The 22,527-nt window shown below is 35.6% G+C and overlaps 8 protein-coding genes across 8 annotated transcripts; 4 read left to right on the top strand and 4 right to left on the bottom strand.

Moving 5' to 3' along the window:
• Nucleotides 1-3,998: 3,998 nt before the first annotated feature.
• RO3G_17118 (uncharacterized protein) lies at nucleotides 3,999-5,051 on the bottom strand (the record flags this gene model as incomplete). The annotated part of the gene is made up of 3 exons (XM_067671702.1): nucleotides 3,999-4,358; nucleotides 4,414-4,963; nucleotides 5,020-5,051. The coding sequence occupies 3 exons, from the start codon at nucleotides 5,049-5,051 to the stop codon at nucleotides 3,999-4,001; spliced, it is 942 nt and encodes a 313-aa protein (XP_067527916.1).
• Nucleotides 5,052-5,848: 797 nt separating this feature from the next.
• Nucleotides 5,849-7,290, bottom strand: RO3G_17117 (uncharacterized protein; the record flags this gene model as incomplete). The annotated part of the gene is made up of 2 exons (XM_067671701.1): nucleotides 5,849-6,162; nucleotides 6,222-7,290. The coding sequence occupies 2 exons, from the start codon at nucleotides 7,288-7,290 to the stop codon at nucleotides 5,849-5,851; spliced, it is 1,383 nt and encodes a 460-aa protein (XP_067527915.1).
• Nucleotides 7,291-8,554: 1,264 nt separating this feature from the next.
• On the bottom strand, nucleotides 8,555-9,429 carry RO3G_17116 (uncharacterized protein; the record flags this gene model as incomplete). Its single annotated transcript, XM_067671700.1, has 5 exons — nucleotides 8,555-8,863; nucleotides 8,907-9,056; nucleotides 9,101-9,190; nucleotides 9,243-9,341; nucleotides 9,403-9,429. The coding sequence occupies 5 exons, from the start codon at nucleotides 9,427-9,429 to the stop codon at nucleotides 8,555-8,557; spliced, it is 675 nt and encodes a 224-aa protein (XP_067527914.1).
• A 1,108-nt stretch (nucleotides 9,430-10,537) lies between these two features.
• On the bottom strand, nucleotides 10,538-12,136 carry RO3G_17115 (uncharacterized protein; the record flags this gene model as incomplete). The annotated part of the gene is made up of 7 exons (XM_067671699.1): nucleotides 10,538-10,598; nucleotides 10,646-10,757; nucleotides 10,808-11,096; nucleotides 11,153-11,288; nucleotides 11,344-11,673; nucleotides 11,724-12,023; nucleotides 12,084-12,136. The coding sequence occupies 7 exons, from the start codon at nucleotides 12,134-12,136 to the stop codon at nucleotides 10,538-10,540; spliced, it is 1,281 nt and encodes a 426-aa protein (XP_067527913.1).
• A 1,471-nt stretch (nucleotides 12,137-13,607) lies between these two features.
• Nucleotides 13,608-14,883, top strand: RO3G_17114 (uncharacterized protein; the record flags this gene model as incomplete). The annotated part of the gene is made up of 5 exons (XM_067671698.1): nucleotides 13,608-13,619; nucleotides 13,787-14,123; nucleotides 14,180-14,288; nucleotides 14,334-14,619; nucleotides 14,677-14,883. The coding sequence occupies 5 exons, from the start codon at nucleotides 13,608-13,610 to the stop codon at nucleotides 14,881-14,883; spliced, it is 951 nt and encodes a 316-aa protein (XP_067527912.1).
• Nucleotides 14,884-16,257: 1,374 nt separating this feature from the next.
• On the top strand, nucleotides 16,258-16,662 carry RO3G_17113 (uncharacterized protein; the record flags this gene model as incomplete). The annotated part of the gene is made up of 3 exons (XM_067671697.1): nucleotides 16,258-16,260; nucleotides 16,338-16,490; nucleotides 16,546-16,662. 3 exons carry the CDS (start codon nucleotides 16,258-16,260, stop codon nucleotides 16,660-16,662), a joined length of 273 nt encoding a protein of 90 aa, XP_067527911.1.
• Nucleotides 16,663-17,004: 342 nt separating this feature from the next.
• RO3G_17112 (uncharacterized protein) lies at nucleotides 17,005-18,849 on the top strand (the record flags this gene model as incomplete). The annotated part of the gene is made up of 6 exons (XM_067671696.1): nucleotides 17,005-17,054; nucleotides 17,107-17,777; nucleotides 17,835-17,961; nucleotides 18,012-18,199; nucleotides 18,253-18,534; nucleotides 18,719-18,849. 6 exons carry the CDS (start codon nucleotides 17,005-17,007, stop codon nucleotides 18,847-18,849), a joined length of 1,449 nt encoding a protein of 482 aa, XP_067527910.1.
• Nucleotides 18,850-19,349: 500 nt separating this feature from the next.
• RO3G_17111 (uncharacterized protein) lies at nucleotides 19,350-21,038 on the top strand (the record flags this gene model as incomplete). Its single annotated transcript, XM_067671695.1, has 4 exons — nucleotides 19,350-19,812; nucleotides 19,876-20,187; nucleotides 20,238-20,645; nucleotides 20,701-21,038. The coding sequence occupies 4 exons, from the start codon at nucleotides 19,350-19,352 to the stop codon at nucleotides 21,036-21,038; spliced, it is 1,521 nt and encodes a 506-aa protein (XP_067527909.1).
• Nucleotides 21,039-22,527: the final 1,489 nt, after the last annotated feature.

Genomic DNA, 22,527 nt, shown 5'->3' with positions numbered 1-22,527 from the left:
TCTCTTTTTCTCTCTCTTTTACTTTAGCGTGTTATATTATCCTTTAATTCAACATTATGCATTTATACTCTCATCATATCACTTGCAACTGCTACTTAGCGAAAATAATTTGAGTTAATGCGGCGCAACAAATAAAGATCCTTAGTTATTTTCTAAAGCATTTAAATCACAATTTATATGATATAAGCTACTATATTGACTTTCCTTTTCATCCTCTTTTATAGCTTTCTTTGCGGTATTCATATAATTTTTTTATGAATGAAATTAGAGTGAGTATTAAAGCTCATTAAAGAGTACGTGAGTATAAGGGTGTTACAGATGTGTTAGACAGTGACTTGTAAAAAAAATCCCCAAGAAGTTTAACATAAAGGATTGTAAGCGGACAATTTTAAAAGAACTTTTTAAATTTGATTGGTTGGAATCTTCTCCAAGGCAAGAGACTTTTCAAAGAATTGATGTCACTGAATTTTACGCATCGGATGGTTATGGCAAAAAAAAAAAAAAAAAAAAAAAAAAAAAAAGTAAATCTGCTGTGTACTGCAGTATGAGGTACTAGAATAAGTGTAGATAAACCAAGTTTTATCTTGGAAATTTCACATCTTTGAGCGAGATAATAAAAGATGAGAATTCGTTTGTTGTATCCTATGTTTGGTTTTCAGGTATAGCTCAAACATTAGCGCGATGAACCTTTACAGTATGCACATTTAAGGTATTCATCAGCTAGTGAGGATTAAGACGAATGGGCAATATATAATTTTATAATGACCACCTTCTTGTTGGATAATAGAGATAAAAAAAAATTCATAGTGCCTCTTTATTGCTACCTTTTACAACACACAATTACCGATCAATCTCTACCGCTTTGACCATCAAAAGGAGCAGCAACTTACGACTTTTACAGATGATGAGTTTCTATGAAAAGCAGTTCCCGGAAAATAATAATGGGGACCAATGCCTTACTGGTAGCCTAATTAAATTATTCGATTTAACAAAGTTGAGATCTTATTTTAAAAACTTTTTGTAGCTACCATAATAAAGATTAAAGGAAGCTAATTTTAGCCTTTTACTCATGACTAAACAGACTACAAAAGTTACTTTATATTATGAAAATCAGATCAACAATAATTATCAAATTGTTTGACAATTCCCTTTTCGGGAAACTTTTCTTATTTTTAACCTTTGAAGTACATCAAAGGTGATACCTATATGATACAGCAGGAATAAAAAGCATAATTTAACGCCTCTTTTTAAAAAAAAAGTATAGCTTGACGCCCCTTATACATGTTCTATGAAGTATAAAAATAGTAAGCAAATCATCAGTATTTACCAAGTAAACACAGGACTTATTCAGCTTTTATATATTAAAAAAGATAATAAAAGAAGTAGCCATCAATATTAAAAAAAAAAACCCTTGATCAGAATACAAAAGACAATTGTTTAAAAACTTTTTTGTGTTGATTTTGTAAAACTTCTGATTACAAAGTATACACACAAATGTATCTCAAGAGAATAACTAAATATAGTCCACTCAGTTCCCTGAGAAAGATTAATAAAGTTTTCTTTATTCGAGTTAAATTTAAGCATGTGTTACGTTACAAGTTGTTGCTTCAATAAAATGTATTTTTATGTTAGATTAAAGAAACTGAATTACAATGCGATTCTATAAGCCAAATCATTACAGGGAAGATTCAATATATAAACAAATAAATCTATAAATATTGAAAATGAAGGGGAAACGATATCGGCCATAGACTGGTGTTAACAAGCTTGAATTTTTAAACAGTCGTGTTACAATTGTTTGGATAGTTGTCAAACTAGAAACAACCTGTCACAGCCAACGGGTTGTAACCTTCCAGAGTTCATTGAAAAAACCTTGTGGTCTCTCAGCTTGCGAGTTAGGCATGTTTTTTTTTCTTTTTTTTTCTTTTTTTTTTTTGAAATAATGCTGCTATTGTTAGTATACTGCTTATTGAATCCTTCCAATGAATTTGCGCCTCACATTTTTATTTTTGTAAATGCACAATTGAAGATCCACTGTCGTTCCTTTTAAATTGCCTTCAGGTTCGGTTCCCTCGCTTGTCAGAGTCCCTAACCTCACGGAATATCCGATGGTCAGCAAGCTGTAGACTTCTGTTTGAATCAGGCCACTTATACCATCCAACAGAAGCACAGATTGAGCCTATCCACATCCAGCATTTCTCTAAATGATGACAAAATTTACCTCGTCACCATTATACACTATATCCCTTTCTTTAAGCACATACCTTTTTTGCCCTTAATCCGAAAGGGATCTTTTAGTCACTCATTAATTTTCTTTACGTTGGTCTTGTCTGGATGAACAGATATACATATAACACGCGTATAACAGGATTCTTATTAAATAAAACATCTTTTTATTTTTGCGTATAAAAACCATTCAATTTTGCGCATTGAATTTTTCATTTTATTTTTTAAAGCAGATTCAAGAGCTAAATATCTACCGAAGAATAACATAGCATGTTTAATTCATTAATAACGATCTTGTGCTGCTACTTGTTGCATTGATTCGATAATTCTATTATTGAAATAGTCGGTAACAGTAAGGCATTCTCTTTTTACACCAGCCTTGAACCTCGACCAAAACAACTTGAGATTGAACCAAGAAATGTACAGAGATTGAATAAGACTTAAAATAAGGGTCTTGACTCTTTGTTTCTACCTTTGTGTTGTCTTCGAATTATTGAACGTGAAAGCGAGCTTGCTGAAAGAAGAAGTGTGCTCCAGAATACACTTTGGAGCATCCCTTTTCCGCTACAGATCAATTAATGGAGGAGTCCAGCAAAGAATTTGAAGATCCCAAGCTATCTAAGACAACCCTTCATCGTTATATGATTGAAATATGGGGGTTGACACTCAAAAAATTCAAAAGTGGAACCAATAGAGAGGAACAGCGAAGAAAAAAATTCAGTTACGATTGAATTGAGCTGAATACTGGGCCAACACTGATATAGGTTGCATGAACAATTGTGTCTTTATTGACGAGTCCTCAATTCATGTTAACTTGAACTGCGCCTAGACATGGTCAGAGAAAGGGAGTCATGCATTTAATATCAAAACTAATGCGATCGCAATTCTGGGCCCAATCTCGGGCAAGAGAATGATTAAGACTAGCCTTAGATAGGCCATTATCTAATAATGGATAACGAACTTATTCTTGAAAATGCGAGAAAAGGTGGCCTCCCCCCTTTTTTTATTAGTATGATTTATGATGTTCTTTATGAGCTCATGCATTATTTCAACATTGCAGACAAGATTCTCAAAGTTGAACCAATGAACACTGAGGAATAACAGTCAAAACTTTACGAGGTTGCAACTCTGGAATGGTGTCATTAACAAATGCTGGATGTGGATAGGCTCAATCTGTGCTTCTGTTGGATGGTATAAGTGGCCTGATTCAAACAGAAGTCTACAGCTTGCTGACCATCGGATATTCCGTGAGGTTAGGGACTCTGACAAGCGAGGGAACCGAACCTGAAGGCAATTTAAAAGGAACGACAGTGGATCTTCAATTGTGCATTTACAAAAATAAAAATGTGAGGCGCAAATTCATTGGAAGGATTCAATAAGCAGTATACTAACAATAGCAGCATTATTTCAAAAAAAAAAAAAGAAAAAAAAAGAAAAAAAAAGAAAAAAAAAAAAAAAGAAAAGAAAAGATAAAGTAGGTTATTACTATTTTTTAACAATAAGACTCAATTCATCTAAAGCTTCATTTAAGCTCTCTAAAGATAATTATTGGTTTTTAACAAAAAAAAAAAAAAAAAAAAAAATGATATTGCTTTTACCTGTTATTGATAATTGCTCCTGCATGTTTATTGGTAACTTGGGTAATATAAGCTTCGGCGCTTCGGTTTTTATAAAGCCTATTAATTGTTGTACATTGTCATGTAACTTGGCTTTTGTACTGTTATTTGCATTCTATAACAAAGCGTTAAATTGTTGTTTATAAAATGAAGGACTCATACCTGAAGGATATCTCTAGCCCATATGTTGTATCTTTTTAATAACTGAAGCGTCAGTTTATAGAAGCGATGTGCCAACCCATACAAATAGACATGATCTGACCAGCATTGCTGAATGATTTCTATTGTAGCCTTTGTTCCATTCGAGATGCTTTCCTCTTGGGACTGGCTCTTATCATTGAGCACTTCCTCTATACGTACCACAAACTCACGAAACTTCAATTGAAAGTACACGGGTAACTGCCACTTCTTCATGAATTCGATATAGGATGGATGATGTCGAAGGTAAATCATGGACTTTCTTGAATGGCATAAACCTTCCAAGTTGGATATAAACGAAACGGTAGTCGAATAATTCTAACCTTTAAAGATTAATACGATTTCGATTTCGAAGCACTTTTTATATGTATACCTTGTGGAAAACGCTTGTTTGTCCAGGAGCAAATATCGCTTTACATTCCTTACCAATCTTTTCTGTTACTTCTATCCAAAGAGAATTAACCAAAACCTCATAATTAGATCCCTTTAATGTTTTTTGTGTGATATCCAATATAGGCTGTAAATCTGTGGTGACAAACACGATGATCTTGTTATACATCTCAGCCAGATGATTCTCCTCTGACTTGTTATTTTGTAATACTTTTGGTTGAATGATCTTGTCCAAGTACCATCTCACAAACTGCTCTCGAATGATCCTTTCTCCTGTTTTTGTTTGATCAATCAATGTATAGGTTCTAAGACACTGGACCAAGGATTGCTTTGTTGACCTTGTTATTTCTCCTGCACGAACTTGTAATAAGGCGGTATTTAAAGTTTTGTATAGTTTTTGTTCCAAAGTATCTTTAATACGCGTAATTCTCCATTCGTTTTCCTTTATAAAAGCAAGGTCCTTTCCTCTTTTTACCAAATGCTGCATTTGATTGTATTCAATAGCAGCTCTTTCTATTTGTTTGCCTGCACTGCTACGATACAGAACTCAATCTCTCTCTCTTTTTTTTTGTGCACATGCTCTCGTTACCTCTCTTGTTCTCCACTAAGTTGGCTGACCATCTTGTATTTGTCTTGTACAATTTCTGTATTGATGTCTAATAAATATTCAACTTTACTGATTGACTCGTGTATGTTTAATAGTAGTTTCAAAACAGCCTAACGAATTCTTTTAAATAAACTCTCTCTCTTTCTTTCTTTTTCTCGGTTTATAAACTCACTTTTTTGTCTCTCAACTGGGTTCGATACTGAAGTTGTTCTTGCAAAGAGTCAATAACTTGTTGGAAATGATGACGTGCATCCTTTTTGCTCATGTTTACTTAATGTTATTAGGTAAATGTTCAAAAGACTTACTTTGACCTGATCCTCAATTTTGTAAAGTGGCTGTTTCAATTCGTTAATATCTTTATCAACACCTTTCAAGTTGGTTGAAAGGTTCACAAAATCTTGATAGTCTTTATTGATGAGTTCGACAAGCTCAGCCTTGAGTTGCTTCAAGTGAGTATTAAGCTCGACTTTCATTCGTTCTAGACCTAAATGTCTCCTGCTTGAAAGGAACCTGTCAGGGTCAAATTCTTCTGCAATTAATTCTGAGCGTTCAACAGCGTGATTAGGTAAGGGTTTTACAGAAACCATTGGCTGATCCTCTTCATCATCGCTAAAACTGAATATACTTTGTTTTTTTCTATGCTTTGACATTTGGAAGGAAAAAAAAAAAAAAAAAAAAAAAAAAAAGACAATCTATTAAACTCCGGAGCTTGTTGCACTTTATAAATGCATGATAAAAGAATACATTTTTTTTATTCACAAATTAAATACAGAATAAATTAATATACAAATGAATGCCAAGGTTTGATTGATTAAGTACAAATATCTTCAAGTAAAACTGTAGATGCATCACTTAGTTCACTTTCATTGTCACTTTCAATAGGAGCGTCAGTTGTTGATGGTATATCTTCTTTAGGCTCATCCTTTTCGAGTTTGGTTTCTTGAGGGATAATGTCTACAATTTTCTCCTCTGCTATGGCGTCATGGGGAATAAGAACTTCTAATTTGGTTTGGTTTTCAAGGGAAGAAACTGGTATACTATTGCTTTCGATTTTTACAGGTGTTTTGGGTTCTTCTTCCTTATTATCCTCTTTGTTTACTATCTGTTCATCTTTAATTGTTGTTTCTATATAATGTTATGAATATCAGCATCTTCTTTCTTTTTTTATATACATTTTTCTATACCTGAAACCGGAGTATCAACAACATGTTTACTAAGATAATCTCGAGCCCATAGCTTTTTTCTGGGCAGTAAAGCGATGCTTTTGTAAGGTAGAGCAGGGGAGCTGATAACTTTGTTACTATTCTCACTAATTGTATGATCCTGTTCTTTCTCTTCTCCTGTGGCAAATAAGCTTGATAAAGAGGACAAAGAGGATAGATCTTCGTTATCACTATGTTGATTTTCATCCACCCCGAGTGATTCCTGAGGGGTTTCATTGCCTACAATATCAATGTCCAACAGTTCATCATCATCAGAAGGGTTGTCTTTTGAAGGTCCCAAGGTAGGTGAATTGGAAGTGATATCCACATATTCCTCTGTGACATTTTTATCCATTACAGGTCTAGGTTTTAATAAAAGGACTGAAGGTTTGCTACGACGACGACGATGACTGTTGTCTGTCTGCTTCTTTACTTGTCGTTTCAAATGTTCAATCAGGCACCTCCGCTTATTCAAACAAGCGCATGTTCCAAACTCCTTTTCAAATCTCTCTAGCATCTTTTGAATCGTCGTCCTCTTCTTTCTTTCCTCTTCTTCATCAATCACCTTGTTCGTACTGTCTTTGTTCGATTTGTGATGCCAATCCATATACTCTTTCCACGTCACATGTCCTCTCTGCCATCCCCAACCGACCGTCACCTCCTGTCCCTTTTCAATCAACCGACGGGCGAATAAACCCAGATGAATCGTCTTGTCATCATCACGCGGCAAGACCATGTTGCGAAGTTCTGCATTTGGATGGCACGATCGACGAATGTACCTCGCCTTATTGCCAAACTGTCTGGTGTCAACGCAGAGATCTAGTGTAGGGAAAAACATGATGTGACTCAGTGGTGTGCCCAAAATAACAAAATCATTGAGTGGGTCAAATTTGAATTCTGACTTGAGCAAGACGTCTCCGGCAATCTCCATCAGATAGTGGCCCGAGGCAACAGACTTGGTCGCAAATAAGCCTTGACTTGAGACAGGTGCGTTCATGAGGGCTCCCTTGGTCAGGAGTGTGTCGGCATCGATGGTGACAAAAGCGCCCATGTCATAGATAAACGGATCCTGACTGTCGTACTTCCAATCCCTCTTCCACCTCTCTCTGGCTTCGTGAAAGATGGCATAGGCGTACCGCGAGACGACTCGGCTGACAGGCTTTTGCTTTCTTTTCTTGACGGGATTGTCATCTGAATCGAGTTTGGAGAGTTTCTTTTTTGAAATGGCGATTCTTTTCGAAAGTTTGGGTCGCTTTTTGCTGCACTGGTCGCAAAGAAAGTGATCGGGTATGTTTGTGGGTGTGATTCGTACACAGTAGGCATGTTGCCAAACAAGGCAGTGCTCACATTGAATTGTGAAACCATCATCTTCGGTCGATGGACATATGCAACGAATCAAACCTGCATCGACTGGTATCGCTAATCTATCTCCTCCTTCTTTCTCTCTTTGTCTTACTTTGGATGACATTGCTTTAGACTTTTTTCTTTTTGAAAAAAAAAAAAAAAAAAAAAAAAGAAAAAAAAAACTCAGCGTGTGATATTTTAATAGAAAATCATGTTGTGTATTTTTTCTTTTTTTTGCCTTCATATAAAATGGGTTTATTAACCATCTTGAAAAAGAATCGACAAAATGAAAAAGAAATGCGAATTTTAATGCTGTAAGAGTCATCTATATTCTATTTATTACAAAAAAGAAGTATTAAAATGTGAACAAGAGGATTAGATAATGCAGGAAAGACGACCATTTTAAAAAGGATTAATGGAGAACCCATCGATACTATATCACCTACACTTGGATTTAATATAAAAACACTTGAGCATGAAAGGTAAGTTTACATGAGCAAAATAAAGGAGAACTCCTGTTTTTAATATAAGTAAAAAGTTATAAATTAAATATTTGGGACGTTGGAGGGCAGAAATCGATTCGTTCTTATTGGAGAAATTATTTTGAACAGACAGATGCACTTGTTTGGGTTGTAGACTCTGCAGATCGTTTGAGATTAAATGATTGCAAGACCGAGTTACATCAACTATTACAGGAAGAAAGGTTAGCAGGTGCAACCTTGTTGGTCTTTGCAAATAAACAAGATATTGCGGGTGCACTGAGTGAGAAAGAGATTAAAGATGTAAAAAAAAAAAAAAGAAAAAAGAAAGAAAACAGGCGTGCTCATTAAAAGTCGATAGTTGCTTGAATTAGAGGACATCAAAAGTCATCACTGGGCGATACTTGCGTGTAGTGCAGTAACAGGAGATAATTTATTAAAAGGCATGAATTGGGTGGTGAATGATGTAGCATCAAGAATATATATGCTCGATTAAATAAAAGAAATATTTAATACTTCAACTACATTATCTACTTTAGCAAGGTCTTCAAGAAAAGGGATTAAGTCTAATAGCTCAGAATCATGTTGATCGTTAAACCAAGTAGAAATTGGTATAGCATTTGATGGATGAAGACTGTAACTGGCTGGTGTATTATCTAATATGACGACATGATTTAGATCTCGTCCTAGCCTTGATAAATCTTTTATAAAGCCTCCTCGATAGTTACAACATGCTTCTCTGAACAATCGATGCTGAATCACTTTATGTAAATCAAAATTATCTAACACAGGATCTGCATACTAAAGAGAATAATTAGTTTATGTTTTGATTAGATACTGTTACCTTTGATAAACTGGCAGTGAAGATAACAATTTCATATAATTCACTCATACGTTTCATAAATTCATCTACACCCGGCCTCTTTAATACAAATACATTATGATTATGTCCCTCAATTTCAACTGGTACAACAAAATCAGGCCTAGATACAGTCTATTGGTACGTTAATACAGAAAAGTGATAAATAGAGGAATTACCTTGAATGAACTGTGCACGAGTGTCTCGTCAAGATCGAGTACAAGGCATTTTTTACCTTCATATTCTTTTGCTACTGGTTGTAATAAATGCTACAGTTTCTTTTTAATTAAAAAAATTCAAAATAAATCTTGTATTCTTTACACTTCTTTCTTCACTATTTGATCTTTCCTCAATTGTATCTTCTTCTTCTTCCACTATCACTTGCTTCTTTTCAATCAGTTTACTTTCTGATTTTAAACTCTTTTTAAATGTACAGCATAAAAATAAACTCAGAGCACTCTTTTTTCGACGTGCCCAATACTTTAATTTGCCACCTAGAATGAACCATTAGTTGATTGTATCATGTTTATATTTATTGAATACAATGAAAAAATGAACTCTTTTTTTCAGTCATAAATGATTTATTTTCCATCAGGGAGTATTCGAAAGGGGAGAGAGAGGAGTAGAAGGGATTGAAAGATAGGATCTTGTAATCGAAAAAAAAAAAAAAAAAAAAAAAAGGGAGAGAAAGAAAAAGGTGGACTTGAACTTGTTCAAATACCTTTTTTTTAAAAGTAAACTTTTTATTAAAAAAAAATAAAAAAAAATAAAAAAAAACCTGAAACAAAAATGATGATGTTGCCTTTCATTTTCCACTTTTTCCTTCCTTTTTTATTTCAAATAGAAAAGAATGAATGTGTTCCTCTTGTGATGATGATTGACCTAATTTATTCATGATTGGGTTGAATATTCTCACTTGTCTGTTTATTAACCCCCAATTACGCGCATAAAATGTAAGCAGACAGAGAATGGTTCCATGTCTTATTTATGCATTTCAAACCTTCAGAAAAGTAGGTTGCACCAAAATTATTTAACTTTAACTCACTTGATTCTTAATAAAAGCATTCAATATTCTCAATTCAATCAGCATGTATGATCCAATCTGTACTCGATGGAATGAGCCAAGATCGCCGTGAGATAATCCTGTGCATCTATGCACCACACAATGTCTGTGAAATTATTTAAAGCATTCGGTAGACTTTCACATGTGGTTGAGAACAGCTTGGGTACTTTATTGTCTCTGTCATCTTTGTTTACCCATTCTATTTACACTGCCCTGATTATACTTATATTGTTTACTTACTCTTTGTTATCCTCAAGAAAAAGTGGGGGACGGGGATCTTGTCCTACTTTACGTGACTGAACAATCATTAAAAAAAAAAGAAAACAGCCTGATTTATGTCTCATCACTTGTTGCTTAGCTACCTTTAATATCTCCCTTTTTTACACACTGATTTTGTAGGTTGATAAATCACTATAAAATATAAAGCATATATAAAAAAAAAAAAGTGGGGGAAAGGAGCCTTTTCTTTTCTTTTTTTTTAAAAAAAAAAAAAAAAAAATAGTAAAAAAAGAAATGATTTTTTTTTTAAAAAAGAGTTTCACAAATAGCTGCATTAACTTTGTCTTTCTACGATGGTTGTCCAACCTTTACGTTGTTGTCCTCTTTTTGCCCAACTAAAGAAAAAGGGTTAAGAAGTGAAGATGATTAGGATAGAACTCACAGTTCGATCAGCTTTTCTCCTCGAGGATTCTTTTCTGGATGATAATTTGCAGTCGGAAGTAATGTTTCTATCACTGAATACATGAACGGTGGCTTCTTTTCACTGACCTCATCTAGTTTTGATTGTGAATAGGTTTATTAAAAAGAAAAAGCACATTCTTACCTGGTAACTTTGGACGAATAAAGTCAAATACACAATCAGGATTACGTTGATGACGCAGTTCAATATCACCTTCTTTTCTAAATATTAATAAACTCAATTTACTTTTATTAAAGTATTTATATTGGCTTTTATGTATTTGATTATTGATATCTTTCTTTATCCAACAAAAGTTTTCCACATATTTAAATCCCCACTTGGCTGTTATACTGACTACTTTTTGTATCCACTCTTTTTCTAACCAAATAAATAAAAATCCTGCTTTTATAATATCTGTCACATTAAGTGCACTCTACAGAACTTGTTTAATATCTTATCAACACTCCCCACTTTCATCCTACTACTTACAAATGCATCAATAGAGATCTTGCCAGCCGTGGGTTCTTCTCCTGGTAAAAGAAAAGGTGGGTCCATATACACCGCACTGAAATCTGTTCCATATTCTCTTAAATCTTTTGAAATAATGTCTGGTACTTCAAAATATCTAAAACATCTTAAACTCTATCCAATGACTCCCTTATTCTTATTCAATAACCTACTTGGCATGCGTCATATCCTCTGCTGATATCGATTGTATTGAATGAGCCCATGATCTTGAAATAGGTCTTGGTGGTATTTTAACATAGGTTGGTAAGCTAGGATCCACATTGCTGACTCTTTTCTTGATTGTAAAATAATTTCCATTTCTATCTTGCACTTGTACTTGCATAATCTTGTATTTTGCAATGATACTTTCTCGATCCAAACCACGTCCTTTTGTCCCTGATGGTCTTGGTTCTTTTATTATCCTTCCTTGCTGTCTTCCTTTCCTTGCTGGTTTTTCACCAAACTCTTCATCCCAAAAGCTTTCATCCACATAATGATATTCACTACAAGAAAAGTAAGCATTTTGTTTATCTATCCATAAAACAGGACTCACTCTGGTTCATAGAATTCATTTGTATCTCCATCCTTGTATTCTATTTCCCAAAGATCCAAAGCATCTAAATCTTCAATCGTATCTGTATCGATCGTTGCACTTTTCACTGTAAATGCAGAAGTACGTTTAAAGACTTCTTCCAATTGTTCTTCTGTTAAATTATTTGTCGCTATTTCTTCTTCTACTGTGTCCATTTGAAGTGCTGAGAATTCTTTTTCGATCCTTTCTAATTCTTCAAACTTTTTCATAATGGCTTCCACTGATTCTCCATCTTCAACATAACCCACGTAATGAGCAGAACTATCATTAAAGTTTAACAACATAAGCCCCTTCTCTCAAAAACCTTCATGGTTTATCTACCTCACTTTAGTCTTTGGTGTCTGTCTTCTCTTTCTCTTTGGACGATCGCTCATTTTTTAATTTTTTTTTTTTAAAAAAAAAGGTACACGCGAAAAAAATAAAAAATAAAAAAATATATAAAATAGGATTGTTTTCAATGACCGCGACGCGTTTTTTTTTTTTTATTATTTTTATTTTTTTCTTTATTTGGCAACAAGTCAATCCAAAAAAGTGGTTTCCTTTTTCTTTACAACATGCGAATATCAAAGTTAGATCCATCCGTGATCAAAAGGATAGCAGCAGGAGAAGTATATAAAAAAAGAAATAGGCTATGAAATCATTTTATTTATTTATTAAAGACAATTCAACGTCCTGTGAATGTCATTAAAGAAATGATGGAAAATAGTTTGGATGCCGGTTCAAAGCATATCCATATCTCAGTTACAAAAAGTGGGTTTGATATGATCAAAGTAAAGGATGATGGACATGGTATACAGGTACGATTGAACTGAGTGATTGGTTTTAAAATGACAATTGACAGAGAGATGACTTGTCTATCATTTGTGAAAGACATACGACAAGTAAAATAGAAACCTTTTCTGATTTAAGCCAACTGAGCACATTTGGGTTCCGAGGTGAAGCACTTGCAAGCATATCGAATGTATCAAACGTAAGCATTGTCTCAAAAACAAAGGATGCTTTATGTGGATATCAGTAAATTGTCTTATTTGCTGCTTGCTCTCCTTTTCTTTCTCTCTCACACACTGCTTGTCTAGAGCAAATTATAAGAATGGAACACTTTTAGATAAACCAAGACCATGCGCTAGTAACAGTGGGACTATGATGATAGTAAGATGGGTTCAGACATGAGATAGACTTGAATCTTTCTTTCTTTTTTCCTTTCAGGTTCAAGGCTTGTTTGAAAATATGCCACAAAGAAGAAAGGCCCTAAAGTCGGGTCAAGAAGAATATGGTCACATTCAAACATGTGTTCAAAATTATGCTATTCATTATTATCAGATTAGCTTCATATTAAAAAGGGTGCACTCTTTCTTTTATTTCTTTTTTTCGTGTAAAAATCATCATTAACGCATGTGTAGGAAGAGGTGGTTGATTTAAACTATCCGTCTGAACAAGCACAAATCGATCGAATACAGAGAGTACTCGGAAAGTTTGTTGCGTCTCACGTCAAATGTACAGAATATTGTAATAAAAGATACAATTGTACACTGTTATATTCTGATATGACCGAAGCATACCCGACAAAAGAGAAAAATGCTGTCTTTATCCTATTCGTGAATAGTAAGAAAGGTGACCTTTAAGACAAAAACATGAATTGATCCCCTCCTTTTTTTTAACAGATCATCTTGTTGACAACCTAAAGATGAAAAGACAGCTTTACAAAGTGTATGCTGACATGAAAACAAACTATAAACCGCCATTCTTATATATCAGCCTAAGGATCGATCCATCTCATGTGGACGTCAATGTGCATCCAACAAAGAAAGAGGTAAGGTGATCAACAAGCGTGAACTTTAATAAACCATGCTTTCAGTTGTACTTGTTGAATGAACAGAATATCCTTCATGACCTGTGTCAACTATTGCATGATTCAATCAGCCTTCCTTTATTAAAAGACAAGCAAGAGAAGAGGGATAGAGTGCCTCAGACAGTATAACCTCTTTCTTTCTTTCTTTTCTTCCCTGACGATTTCTATTTCTTAGAAAGCTACACTAGATCATTACTTTAAGAAAGTGTCCAGGAAGGATGACCATGATCACCAGAGTGTGTTGCCTACTTCCCAGCAAGAGGTACCCAAACACACCCCAGACTCACACAGACCCCAAAGACACCGCAAGAACACCAAGCCATGGCCTTTGATAGAAACGAAGAAGACAGTCGTCAGTGGTTCAAAGGAAGGAGCAGTCAGGAGATTGAACAAGGCTTCGGATGATGACGATATCGATGTTGTGCCAATTTTAGAAAAATCGGTTGAAGAAGAGGAAGATTTCAAAAGGATTGTTCAAATTCAAAAAGAGATAAACCAAGCCAAAGATAAAAGTAAGTTTGAAACATCATTTTATTTGTTCAGTGTCATCCTACATGTCTTCAAACAGACTTGAGTCGATTGCTGACAGGACATGAACTCATTGAGTATGTTGACAGCAATCTGGTTGTGTCCGCTTACAACGATCGATATTATTTGATGAATCCTTCAGTGATCAGGTAAGGAGATTCAAGCAAGAGAACAAACACTCAAGGGTTGATTAGTGAAGAATTCTTTTATCAAGTCATCATTCATCAATTCGGTCAATTCGGTCTGTTGACACTCTCTGAGCCTGTCTCTCTTCGTGCCTGCTTTTGTCTGATGACCCAAAGTGAACAAGAACTACGACAGCTACAGAATGCTGTGATCGACCAAAGAGATATTTTAAATCATCAATTCAGGTTCTCGGTTACTTTGGATGGTCAACTCGAGTCACTTCCGATGTTGATCAAAAATTATGTGCCCTCAGTCGAAAGACTTCCTTTACTGCTTTATAATATTGCAACACAGGTAAAGAGAAAAAGAGAGGGGGGGGGATGAGAGTGATCTAAAAGAGATCGATGTCAGGTTCACTGGGAAGTAGAAGTGGATCGTTTGAAAGGATTGGCAAGAGAATTTGCCTTGTTTTATTCTATTGGCAGCAAGATGCAGTGGGAGCAAGTCGTAGGATTATTGCATCAAAATCTATTTCAAGTTCCAAACGATATGGCCAGTTCTGGTTATTTGATCGAATTGGATTTTCCACCTCAATTTATAAACTCTCATTCAACTTGAACAAGCATCGGTTTGATTCGCACCCGTTGGTTTCATTCAAAACAAACGTCATCCTTTTTGTTTATTTTTAGAAAATGGATGTATTTTTAATATTTATTAAAAGACTGCTGAATTAAAAATAACCCTCTTTTTGTTTGATAAAAAAGGAAAATGGATCGAGTGAGACCCTGTTGTTCTGCAGCAAAACCTTATAAAAGAGGGGTCACCCATTTCCCTTTCCAACACAGCGCATGGCTTGATAGCCCAACACGGTTCGCTTCGTGACTTGCTTTCATACTCGGAGCCTTCGGCATTTGGTACCAAAGGATCGGATGACAACCACCTGTCCTTACCACCCCACGTCCATATCCTAGGGCTTAGAGGATGGTTAAACGGCGGAGGATAAATGGCAAGATGATTGGATCTAAAGCAAAGATGAAATACAGGGGTGGCCCAGAATGAAAGCAAGCAGTGATCAAGCTATCAGAAAAGTCCGCTGTTTCATGACAGTTTGCACACTATTCAGTGTCATGACGTGTGGAAACCGCTGTTTGTCAAGAGAGAAAGATCAAGAGATTTATAAAAAGACAGTGTTTCAAGATCAAAAATAGTTTACACAGAGTGGGTGAATGAATCAGCTACTTTAAAGTCACAGAGTTTGTGTAAAGAAAAAAAAAAAAAAAAAGGTTGAAAATCACGATAAGATCTATGGGTGAATCATACGGTTGTGACAAAGATTGAATGACAGTGAAAAGGAGAATGTCTAAATGGTTATTTTCATAAACACGTTATTCATATTGTTTGTTCATCTTCTGAGCTTTTTATTTCCCTGTCATCAGGGAATTTGAAATACGGTAACAGATCAAAACATGATTTGATTTCAATAAACAAGCGTCATTTCTTTTATTCAACCTTTAGAATATCTCAAAGCCGAGATTCATCTCACAAGTAAACAAATCTTTTCCCTCCTTTCCCCCCCTTTTTTTTTGTGTTGGAATAAAAATAAACGAGGCTTACAAGTGTAACGTTTCACGAAGGTAAACGTTCAAAAAGACATTGGATTGATTCATTCTTTTATGAATACATTTGGTTTGATTGCATACAAAACAACTTTTTTTTTATCTGTAAAATAAAAGAAAAGAGGGGGGAAAACAGTGTACATTTTATATAAAATAAAGCAACAAATCGCATTTTTTTTATAAAGTAACAAAAAAGGCAAAAATAAAAATAAAATAAAAAAAAATTTTAATTTAGCAGTAATGATCTCTCACTCTCTTTCTCTCTTTCTCTCTTTCTCTTTTTTTTTTTTTTTTTCTTTTTAAAGAAAAATCAAGATTCCTAAAAATACCCTTTTCTTTCTTCTTTTTAATATAGAATAATTTTTTTTAAAAAAAAATGGTAAATGTTTTTTTTTTCTTATTAAAATTCAATTTCCTTTCAGATTTTATAACAAAAATTTGTCATTTTTTCTGTAGAGTGACCAATTATCACAAGAACAAATTGCTGAATATCGTGAAGCATTTCAACTGTTTGACAAAGACGGTGATGGAAGTATCAGTGCTAATGAACTTGGTGTTGTTCTCCGTTCTTTTGGTATGAATCCTAGTGATGCTGAACTTCAAGATATGGTAAAGTAAAACAGGCAAATAAATTCATTTTTTTTTCCTCATTCTAAGCCCTTAGGTGAATGATGTTGACGCAGATGGAAATGGAACAATTGACTTCAATGAATTTCTTGGACTTGTCAAGAACTTGAAGACTGATAATGATGCAGACGATCTTCAAGAAGCATTCAAGTAAGTCATTTGGACAAAAGAATACAGTCCATTGATTTCATGATCTAGAGTGTTTGATGCGGATGGAAATGGTGTGATTGATCGTGAAGAGTTACATAAAGTAATGTCATCACTAAATGAAACACTGACTGAAGAAGAATTGGATGCTATGATTAAAGAAGCTGATAGCAACGGAGATGGTAAAATTAGTTTTGAAGAATTCAAGGCAATGATGGGCGGCAAATAAAATAGAAAGATTCCATCTAAAAAAAAAAAACCCTTTCCAAATTATGTAAACCTCTCTCTCTTCTCTTTCTTTCTTTTTGCATATTTTTTTTTACCTTTTTTTTTTGTGTGTGTGTAATAAATGTCCAATATTCCTAGAGTTTTAACCATTGCAGGAAGTGATAGTGGAGGGTAAGAAGGTTTTGTATCTTTCAACTTTTAAATAATAAAAAAAGAAACGTAGGGGTGCGGGTATTCAGGCAGACATCAAAACACTCACTTCACTTCGCGTTTATGCAACCTCTGTTATTACCTCAGTGACATCTCAAAACACCTTAGGCGTCGACGGCATTCACAATATTCCTTCTGAATTTGTAGCAAAGCAAATCGTATCCGTCTTGAGTGACATTGGTACAGATGCTATCAAGATCGGCATGCTTTCCTCAGCCACTATCATTCAATCAGTAGCCACCACACTCAGGCAATTCCCAGAACAATCAAAGTATGTCGTCCTTGATCCTGTCATGATATCCACGAGCGGGTCTCGTTTGCTGGCATCTGATGCTATGGAAGCCTTGATCTCTGATCTGCTGCCTTTGACCTATGTCTTGACACCCAATGTGCCTGAAGCAGAGGTTTTGTTAAACCTATCGGCCGGATCAATCGATACATTAGAAGCCATGCGCTCAGCGGCAAAAAATGTAGCCGAGTTGGGACCCAGGTTTGTCTTGCTCAAAGGGGGGCATTTACCTCTTGACGTCAGTGGAACAAAGCAAGTAACAGATGTTCTCTATGATTCTGAACATGATGCGTTCTTTGAAATTTCAAATGCGTTTGTCGACACAAAGAATACACACGGCACAGGCTGTACGCTCTCGGCCGCTTTGGCTGGAGAATTAGCCAAGGGCGCTTCAGGTAAAAGGCTTTAGTGAAGAAGGACACAGTAAGACTAACAGCAGCCATCTGTCAAAGTCAAGGTTGCCTCTGCCAATGCCATTCGTTATGTAAAGGACGCTATCGATCAACCACTGGTCGAAATAGGAAAAGGAAGTGGTCCAATCAATCACTTTCACCCTTTGAAATGGTCACCATACGAAGGGTAATAGATTCCACTAAACAAGCTTCAAACTAATCAATCACTTTCTACAGTCAAACTTTCTTGACAGCCGTCATGGAAAGTTTACCAGACAACCTTTGGTCAGAATTCATTCACCATCCGTTCGTTCGCGGAATTGCTGATGGCACCCTTCCAACCGAATCCTTCATTTATTATCTCAAACAAGATTATCTTTACCTGCAGCATTACGCTCGAGCTGCTGCTCTTGCTTCCTACAAATGTAACTTTCTTCTTCATCCTCTCACTCCAAATTCAAACCTTTCTATCCTCTAGGCAGAACGATGGAAGAAATCGCGGCGAATGCGGCTATTGTGGTTCATATCGCCAAAGAGTCTCAACTGCATTTGGATTATTGTGCCAAGTGGGGTGTGACAGAGGAAGATGTGCTCAGTACACCTGAAAGTGTCTATAACGCGGCATACACTCGGTTTGTATTAGACAAGGGTGCCTCTGGTGATCTGCTTGACTTGAAGACCGCTATGGCACCCTGCCTCATTGGGTATGGTGATATCGGTCGTATACTTTATAATGATCCAGCTACAAAAAGAGGTATCAGTAAATAAGTCCCCTCTTTTTTTTATTTTATTAATCCAGTATGACTCAGAGGGAAATCTTTACTGGAGTTGGATTTGTCAATATGCAGCGGATGACTATCAGAAAGCTGTGACTCATGGCATCGGTAAATAGTGATAGCATAACCAAATCAAGAAAAAAACGATTAATGACATGATCTGAATAGTGGAGCTCGAAGGTTTAGCAAAACGTTTTATATCTTCCTCAGAGGAACGATTCAAAGAAGTCTGTACTACTTTTGAACAAGGTGTTCGTTTGGAGATCATGTTTTGGGAAATGGGTCTTCGTTTATGTTAATGCCTACCAAACATTATTTCTCAATAAATCATTTAATCTGAATCATAAACAGCTCAGTCTGCACCACCTTATATCTTAAACACACTATTGTCCTTGGTGATACTAACAGTAAAGCTATAGCTAATAAGTCTGTTAAGTGTGTCCATCATTTGTTACTATACCAAACAAAGACATGGAAAAAGAGAAAACAATAGGTTTTGCAAACAGATTTTATAAGGCAACTCTCTCTTTTCGGTAATTTGCATTCGTGATTGATAAAATTGATACGAACAAGCTCAGAATAACATTAAAAATCGACTGTTTTAAATGGAGCACATCCACTTATTGTCCCTATCTGATAACCCATTTTTTCTGTTGATCATCTGTTTTTTTCGTTGTGTCACATCTCTATCGATATGCTACTGCTTCCATTGAATAAAGTGCCGCAACCAAAAGAGGAAAAAAGAAATCCCAAGTTCAGAATAATTCCCTTTTTTTTTCTTTACCCTTGCTTTCTCACAATGTCTATTAAAAAAGTCGACTATTCACTTTATCTTGTTACTGACAGTTCGCTTGTGCCTGACGGAAAGACCTTTCTGGGTCAAATCGAGAAAGCACTTGAGGGTGGCGTGACATTAGTTCAACTACGTGAAAAGGATTCAGACACGGGTCCCTTTGTGAAGCTTGCACTTCAAGTAAAGGAACTCACACGTCGCTTTGGTGTGCCTCTTATTATCAATGACCGTATTGACGTCGCTTTGGCAGTCGATGCTGAAGGGGTTCATATTGGACAGGATGACATGCCATTAGCTCAAGCACGCGCCATGTTGGGATCCAAAAAGATCATTGGTGTTTCTTGTAATAACGAAGAGGAAGCAAAAGCTGCTATTCTCGGTGGTGCAGATTACCTTGGGATTGGTGCCGTGTGGTTTACTTCCACAAAAAAGTTGACAAAACAACCTTTAGGCGTCGAAGGCGTCAAGAGTAAGATAAAATACCTCTACACCAGCCAATGATCACTGAAACTTTTTTTTTATAAACAAAAAGGAATCATGAAATCCATGGAAGCCAATCGTATTCCTGCTGTAGCTATTGGTGGCATCAGCGCAAAGAATGCTGCCGAATTATTAGAAGGTTCGCAAACGACGCATGACTGTCTTGAAGGCTTGGCCATTGTGTCTGCTATCATGGCAGCTGAAGATCCCAAGAAGACATGCGAGGAATTGAAAGAACTAATCCAAAAATCTTTCAAGAAAACTGGGATTGTACATGATTGCACAGTAGAGGAAACTCTTGACTTTGCTGTTAAGAAGGCAAAGAGTGTGCGGTCATTAAATCCAATGGTGCATCACATCACAAGTAAGTCTGAAAGGGTAACTTGTTTCAAAAGGGAATCTCATATGAGTTAGATTATGTGGTTATTAATGATAACGCCAATGCTACCCTGGCTGTTGGAGCTTCACCCATCATGTCCACCAATCGTGCTGAAATCGATGACCTTGCAAAGGTCAATGGAGCCATGTTGTTAAATATGGGTACATTGAATGACATTGACACAATGATCTTTGCAGCACAGGCCAACCACAAATATGGACATCCAGTTGTTCTTGATCCTGTTGGATGCGGTGCGACTAAGTTCAGAAAAGAAATTTTAACACGTTTCCTGGATGAATGTAAACTATCTGTGATCAAGGGTAACACGGGTGAAATATTATCAATGGCAGGCATCGAAGGAAAATCAAGAGGGGTAGACTCGATCGGTAACTGTGAAGAATCATTAATGGTTGATACTGTTAAATATTTAGCTAGAAAGAACGGTAGCTTCACAAATCTCGTTTGAAACTCATCATGTACTCATTCATAAATACATAGGTTGTATTATTGGCATGACTGGGCCTATCGACTATGTATCTGATGGCAACCGGGTGTTTGCTATTGAAAATGGCTCGCCCTTTTTACCTTTGATCACAGGCAGTGGATGCTTGGTGTCCTCTGTTGTTGCATGTTTTGTAGCAGCCTGTCCAAAGACTGATCATCTCTTAGCCACAGTCACTGCTATCCTTGTAGTCACAATTGCTTCAGAAATTGCCAGTAAACGAGAGTATGTTAACGGCCCAGGAACTTTCCGTTCAGCTCTAATTGATGAACTATACAATGTTACAAATGAACCCGAAGTTATAAAGCAATTTGCAAAGATTAGAATTCTTTAAAAAAAAAAAAAAAAAAAAAAAAAAAAACGCTATATACATCATTTGTAAATAAATTCTTTATTTTAATCTCATACAATCTGTAACTTAAGAAATGATAGCACCATTGATGCGAACAGACTCATCTGCACAACCTCTTTTTCTAACCTGTCCTTTTGTTTTAAATGTATTATCAAGTACGAAAACACTATGCAAGGGATCAGGATATACATTGGTTTGGTAATAACATTCTCAGTGTTACTTGTTACAATCCTTTCATCCACAGTGCTCATTTAAAACCACTTCATCATCATTGCATTTCAAAAATTACTGTATCTCATGATTTGCTGATTTTACTTCTTTAAACTCTTTGATCATCATAAAGCTTGCTTCATTTCACGCTTCCTTGCCCTATTTGATGTGGTTGTGATCGATTGCCCTGGACTAGTGGGACCATCTTTTTTGACTTCAGATCTTACTGGTTACTTGCTCCAGAAACAACAAGTCATTTTCGATAATGCCTGCTTCTTTTTTTTTTTTTTTTTTTTTTTTCAAAGTCTCAAATCTTTGAATCATCACATTATTCGGTTGAACTGGCAGCCGTTTTTGACCATTGATATCCCTTCTAAGTCTGTTGATCGAACCCGAGTTGGTTGATCCCTGCCAGCTTTACTTTAATCGTGTACATCCTTTATCAATGTTCTTAAGAAAACAATCCTCACTTTGACTATGATCCTCCTTGGAACACTAAGCATGAGACAGGATTGGCTTAAACACATTTTTCTTTCATTAATCATCTCTAAATTTAAAGTGTCTTTTATTCTCTTTTGTCTGCTTTATCCAATTGCGTCCCTGATACCGTCTAAATCTTTTGCTTGCTGTGTATGGACTGCTTATGCCGCTGATTGGAGTTTTGTCGTCAACGGTGTTCTTTTTGATTTTCATTGTGTAGTTAGTGGTTTGTAAAAACATGAATATTACCTTATAGAGCAGATAGATCAATCTACAAAGTCGCAATCTTATTTTGTTCGTGATCATCCTCTGGTTCGTTCAAACAAAAGGTCGCTCTTCTAATAATACGATCACCTGTAATTAGTTGAAAGTTTTAGAGCTGCATAACTTACCCGTGTTGATGATGGGAAAAAGAAGTATAGAGTTATAATAAAAATTAAGTACATCTTCATAATGTATAGAGCAATATACCCTGTGTGTTACTTTAGATTTTTTTTTTTTGCAATTTGAATATTTATTGCATAATAATGAAATTTGAAAAGAATAGCATAGAGTAATGATGTCATCAGTCCACTGGACGCTTTCTTTACTGACTTACGCTCTAAACCTCTTTAGTGTTCTTCCTCAATTGGCACCTAACAAACTAATTGTATAATGAAATAGGACCCCGTAAATTGCCTATTTAAAAATCTCTAGTATTTACATTATCTTGTTATTTTTCACGAGGTATGTTTTTCGTACTTTAGTCTTCCTGTTTGGTATGCCTTTTGTTATTCTCTGG

Source organism: Rhizopus delemar, genomic scaffold (assembly GCF_000149305.1).
Source record: "Rhizopus delemar RA 99-880 supercont3.26 genomic scaffold, whole genome shotgun sequence".
Classification (NCBI taxonomy): Eukaryota; Fungi; Mucoromycota; class Mucoromycetes; order Mucorales; family Rhizopodaceae; genus Rhizopus; species Rhizopus delemar.
Note: the sequence above shows the minus strand (reverse complement) of the source record. Positions and strands in the feature narration are given on the sequence as shown.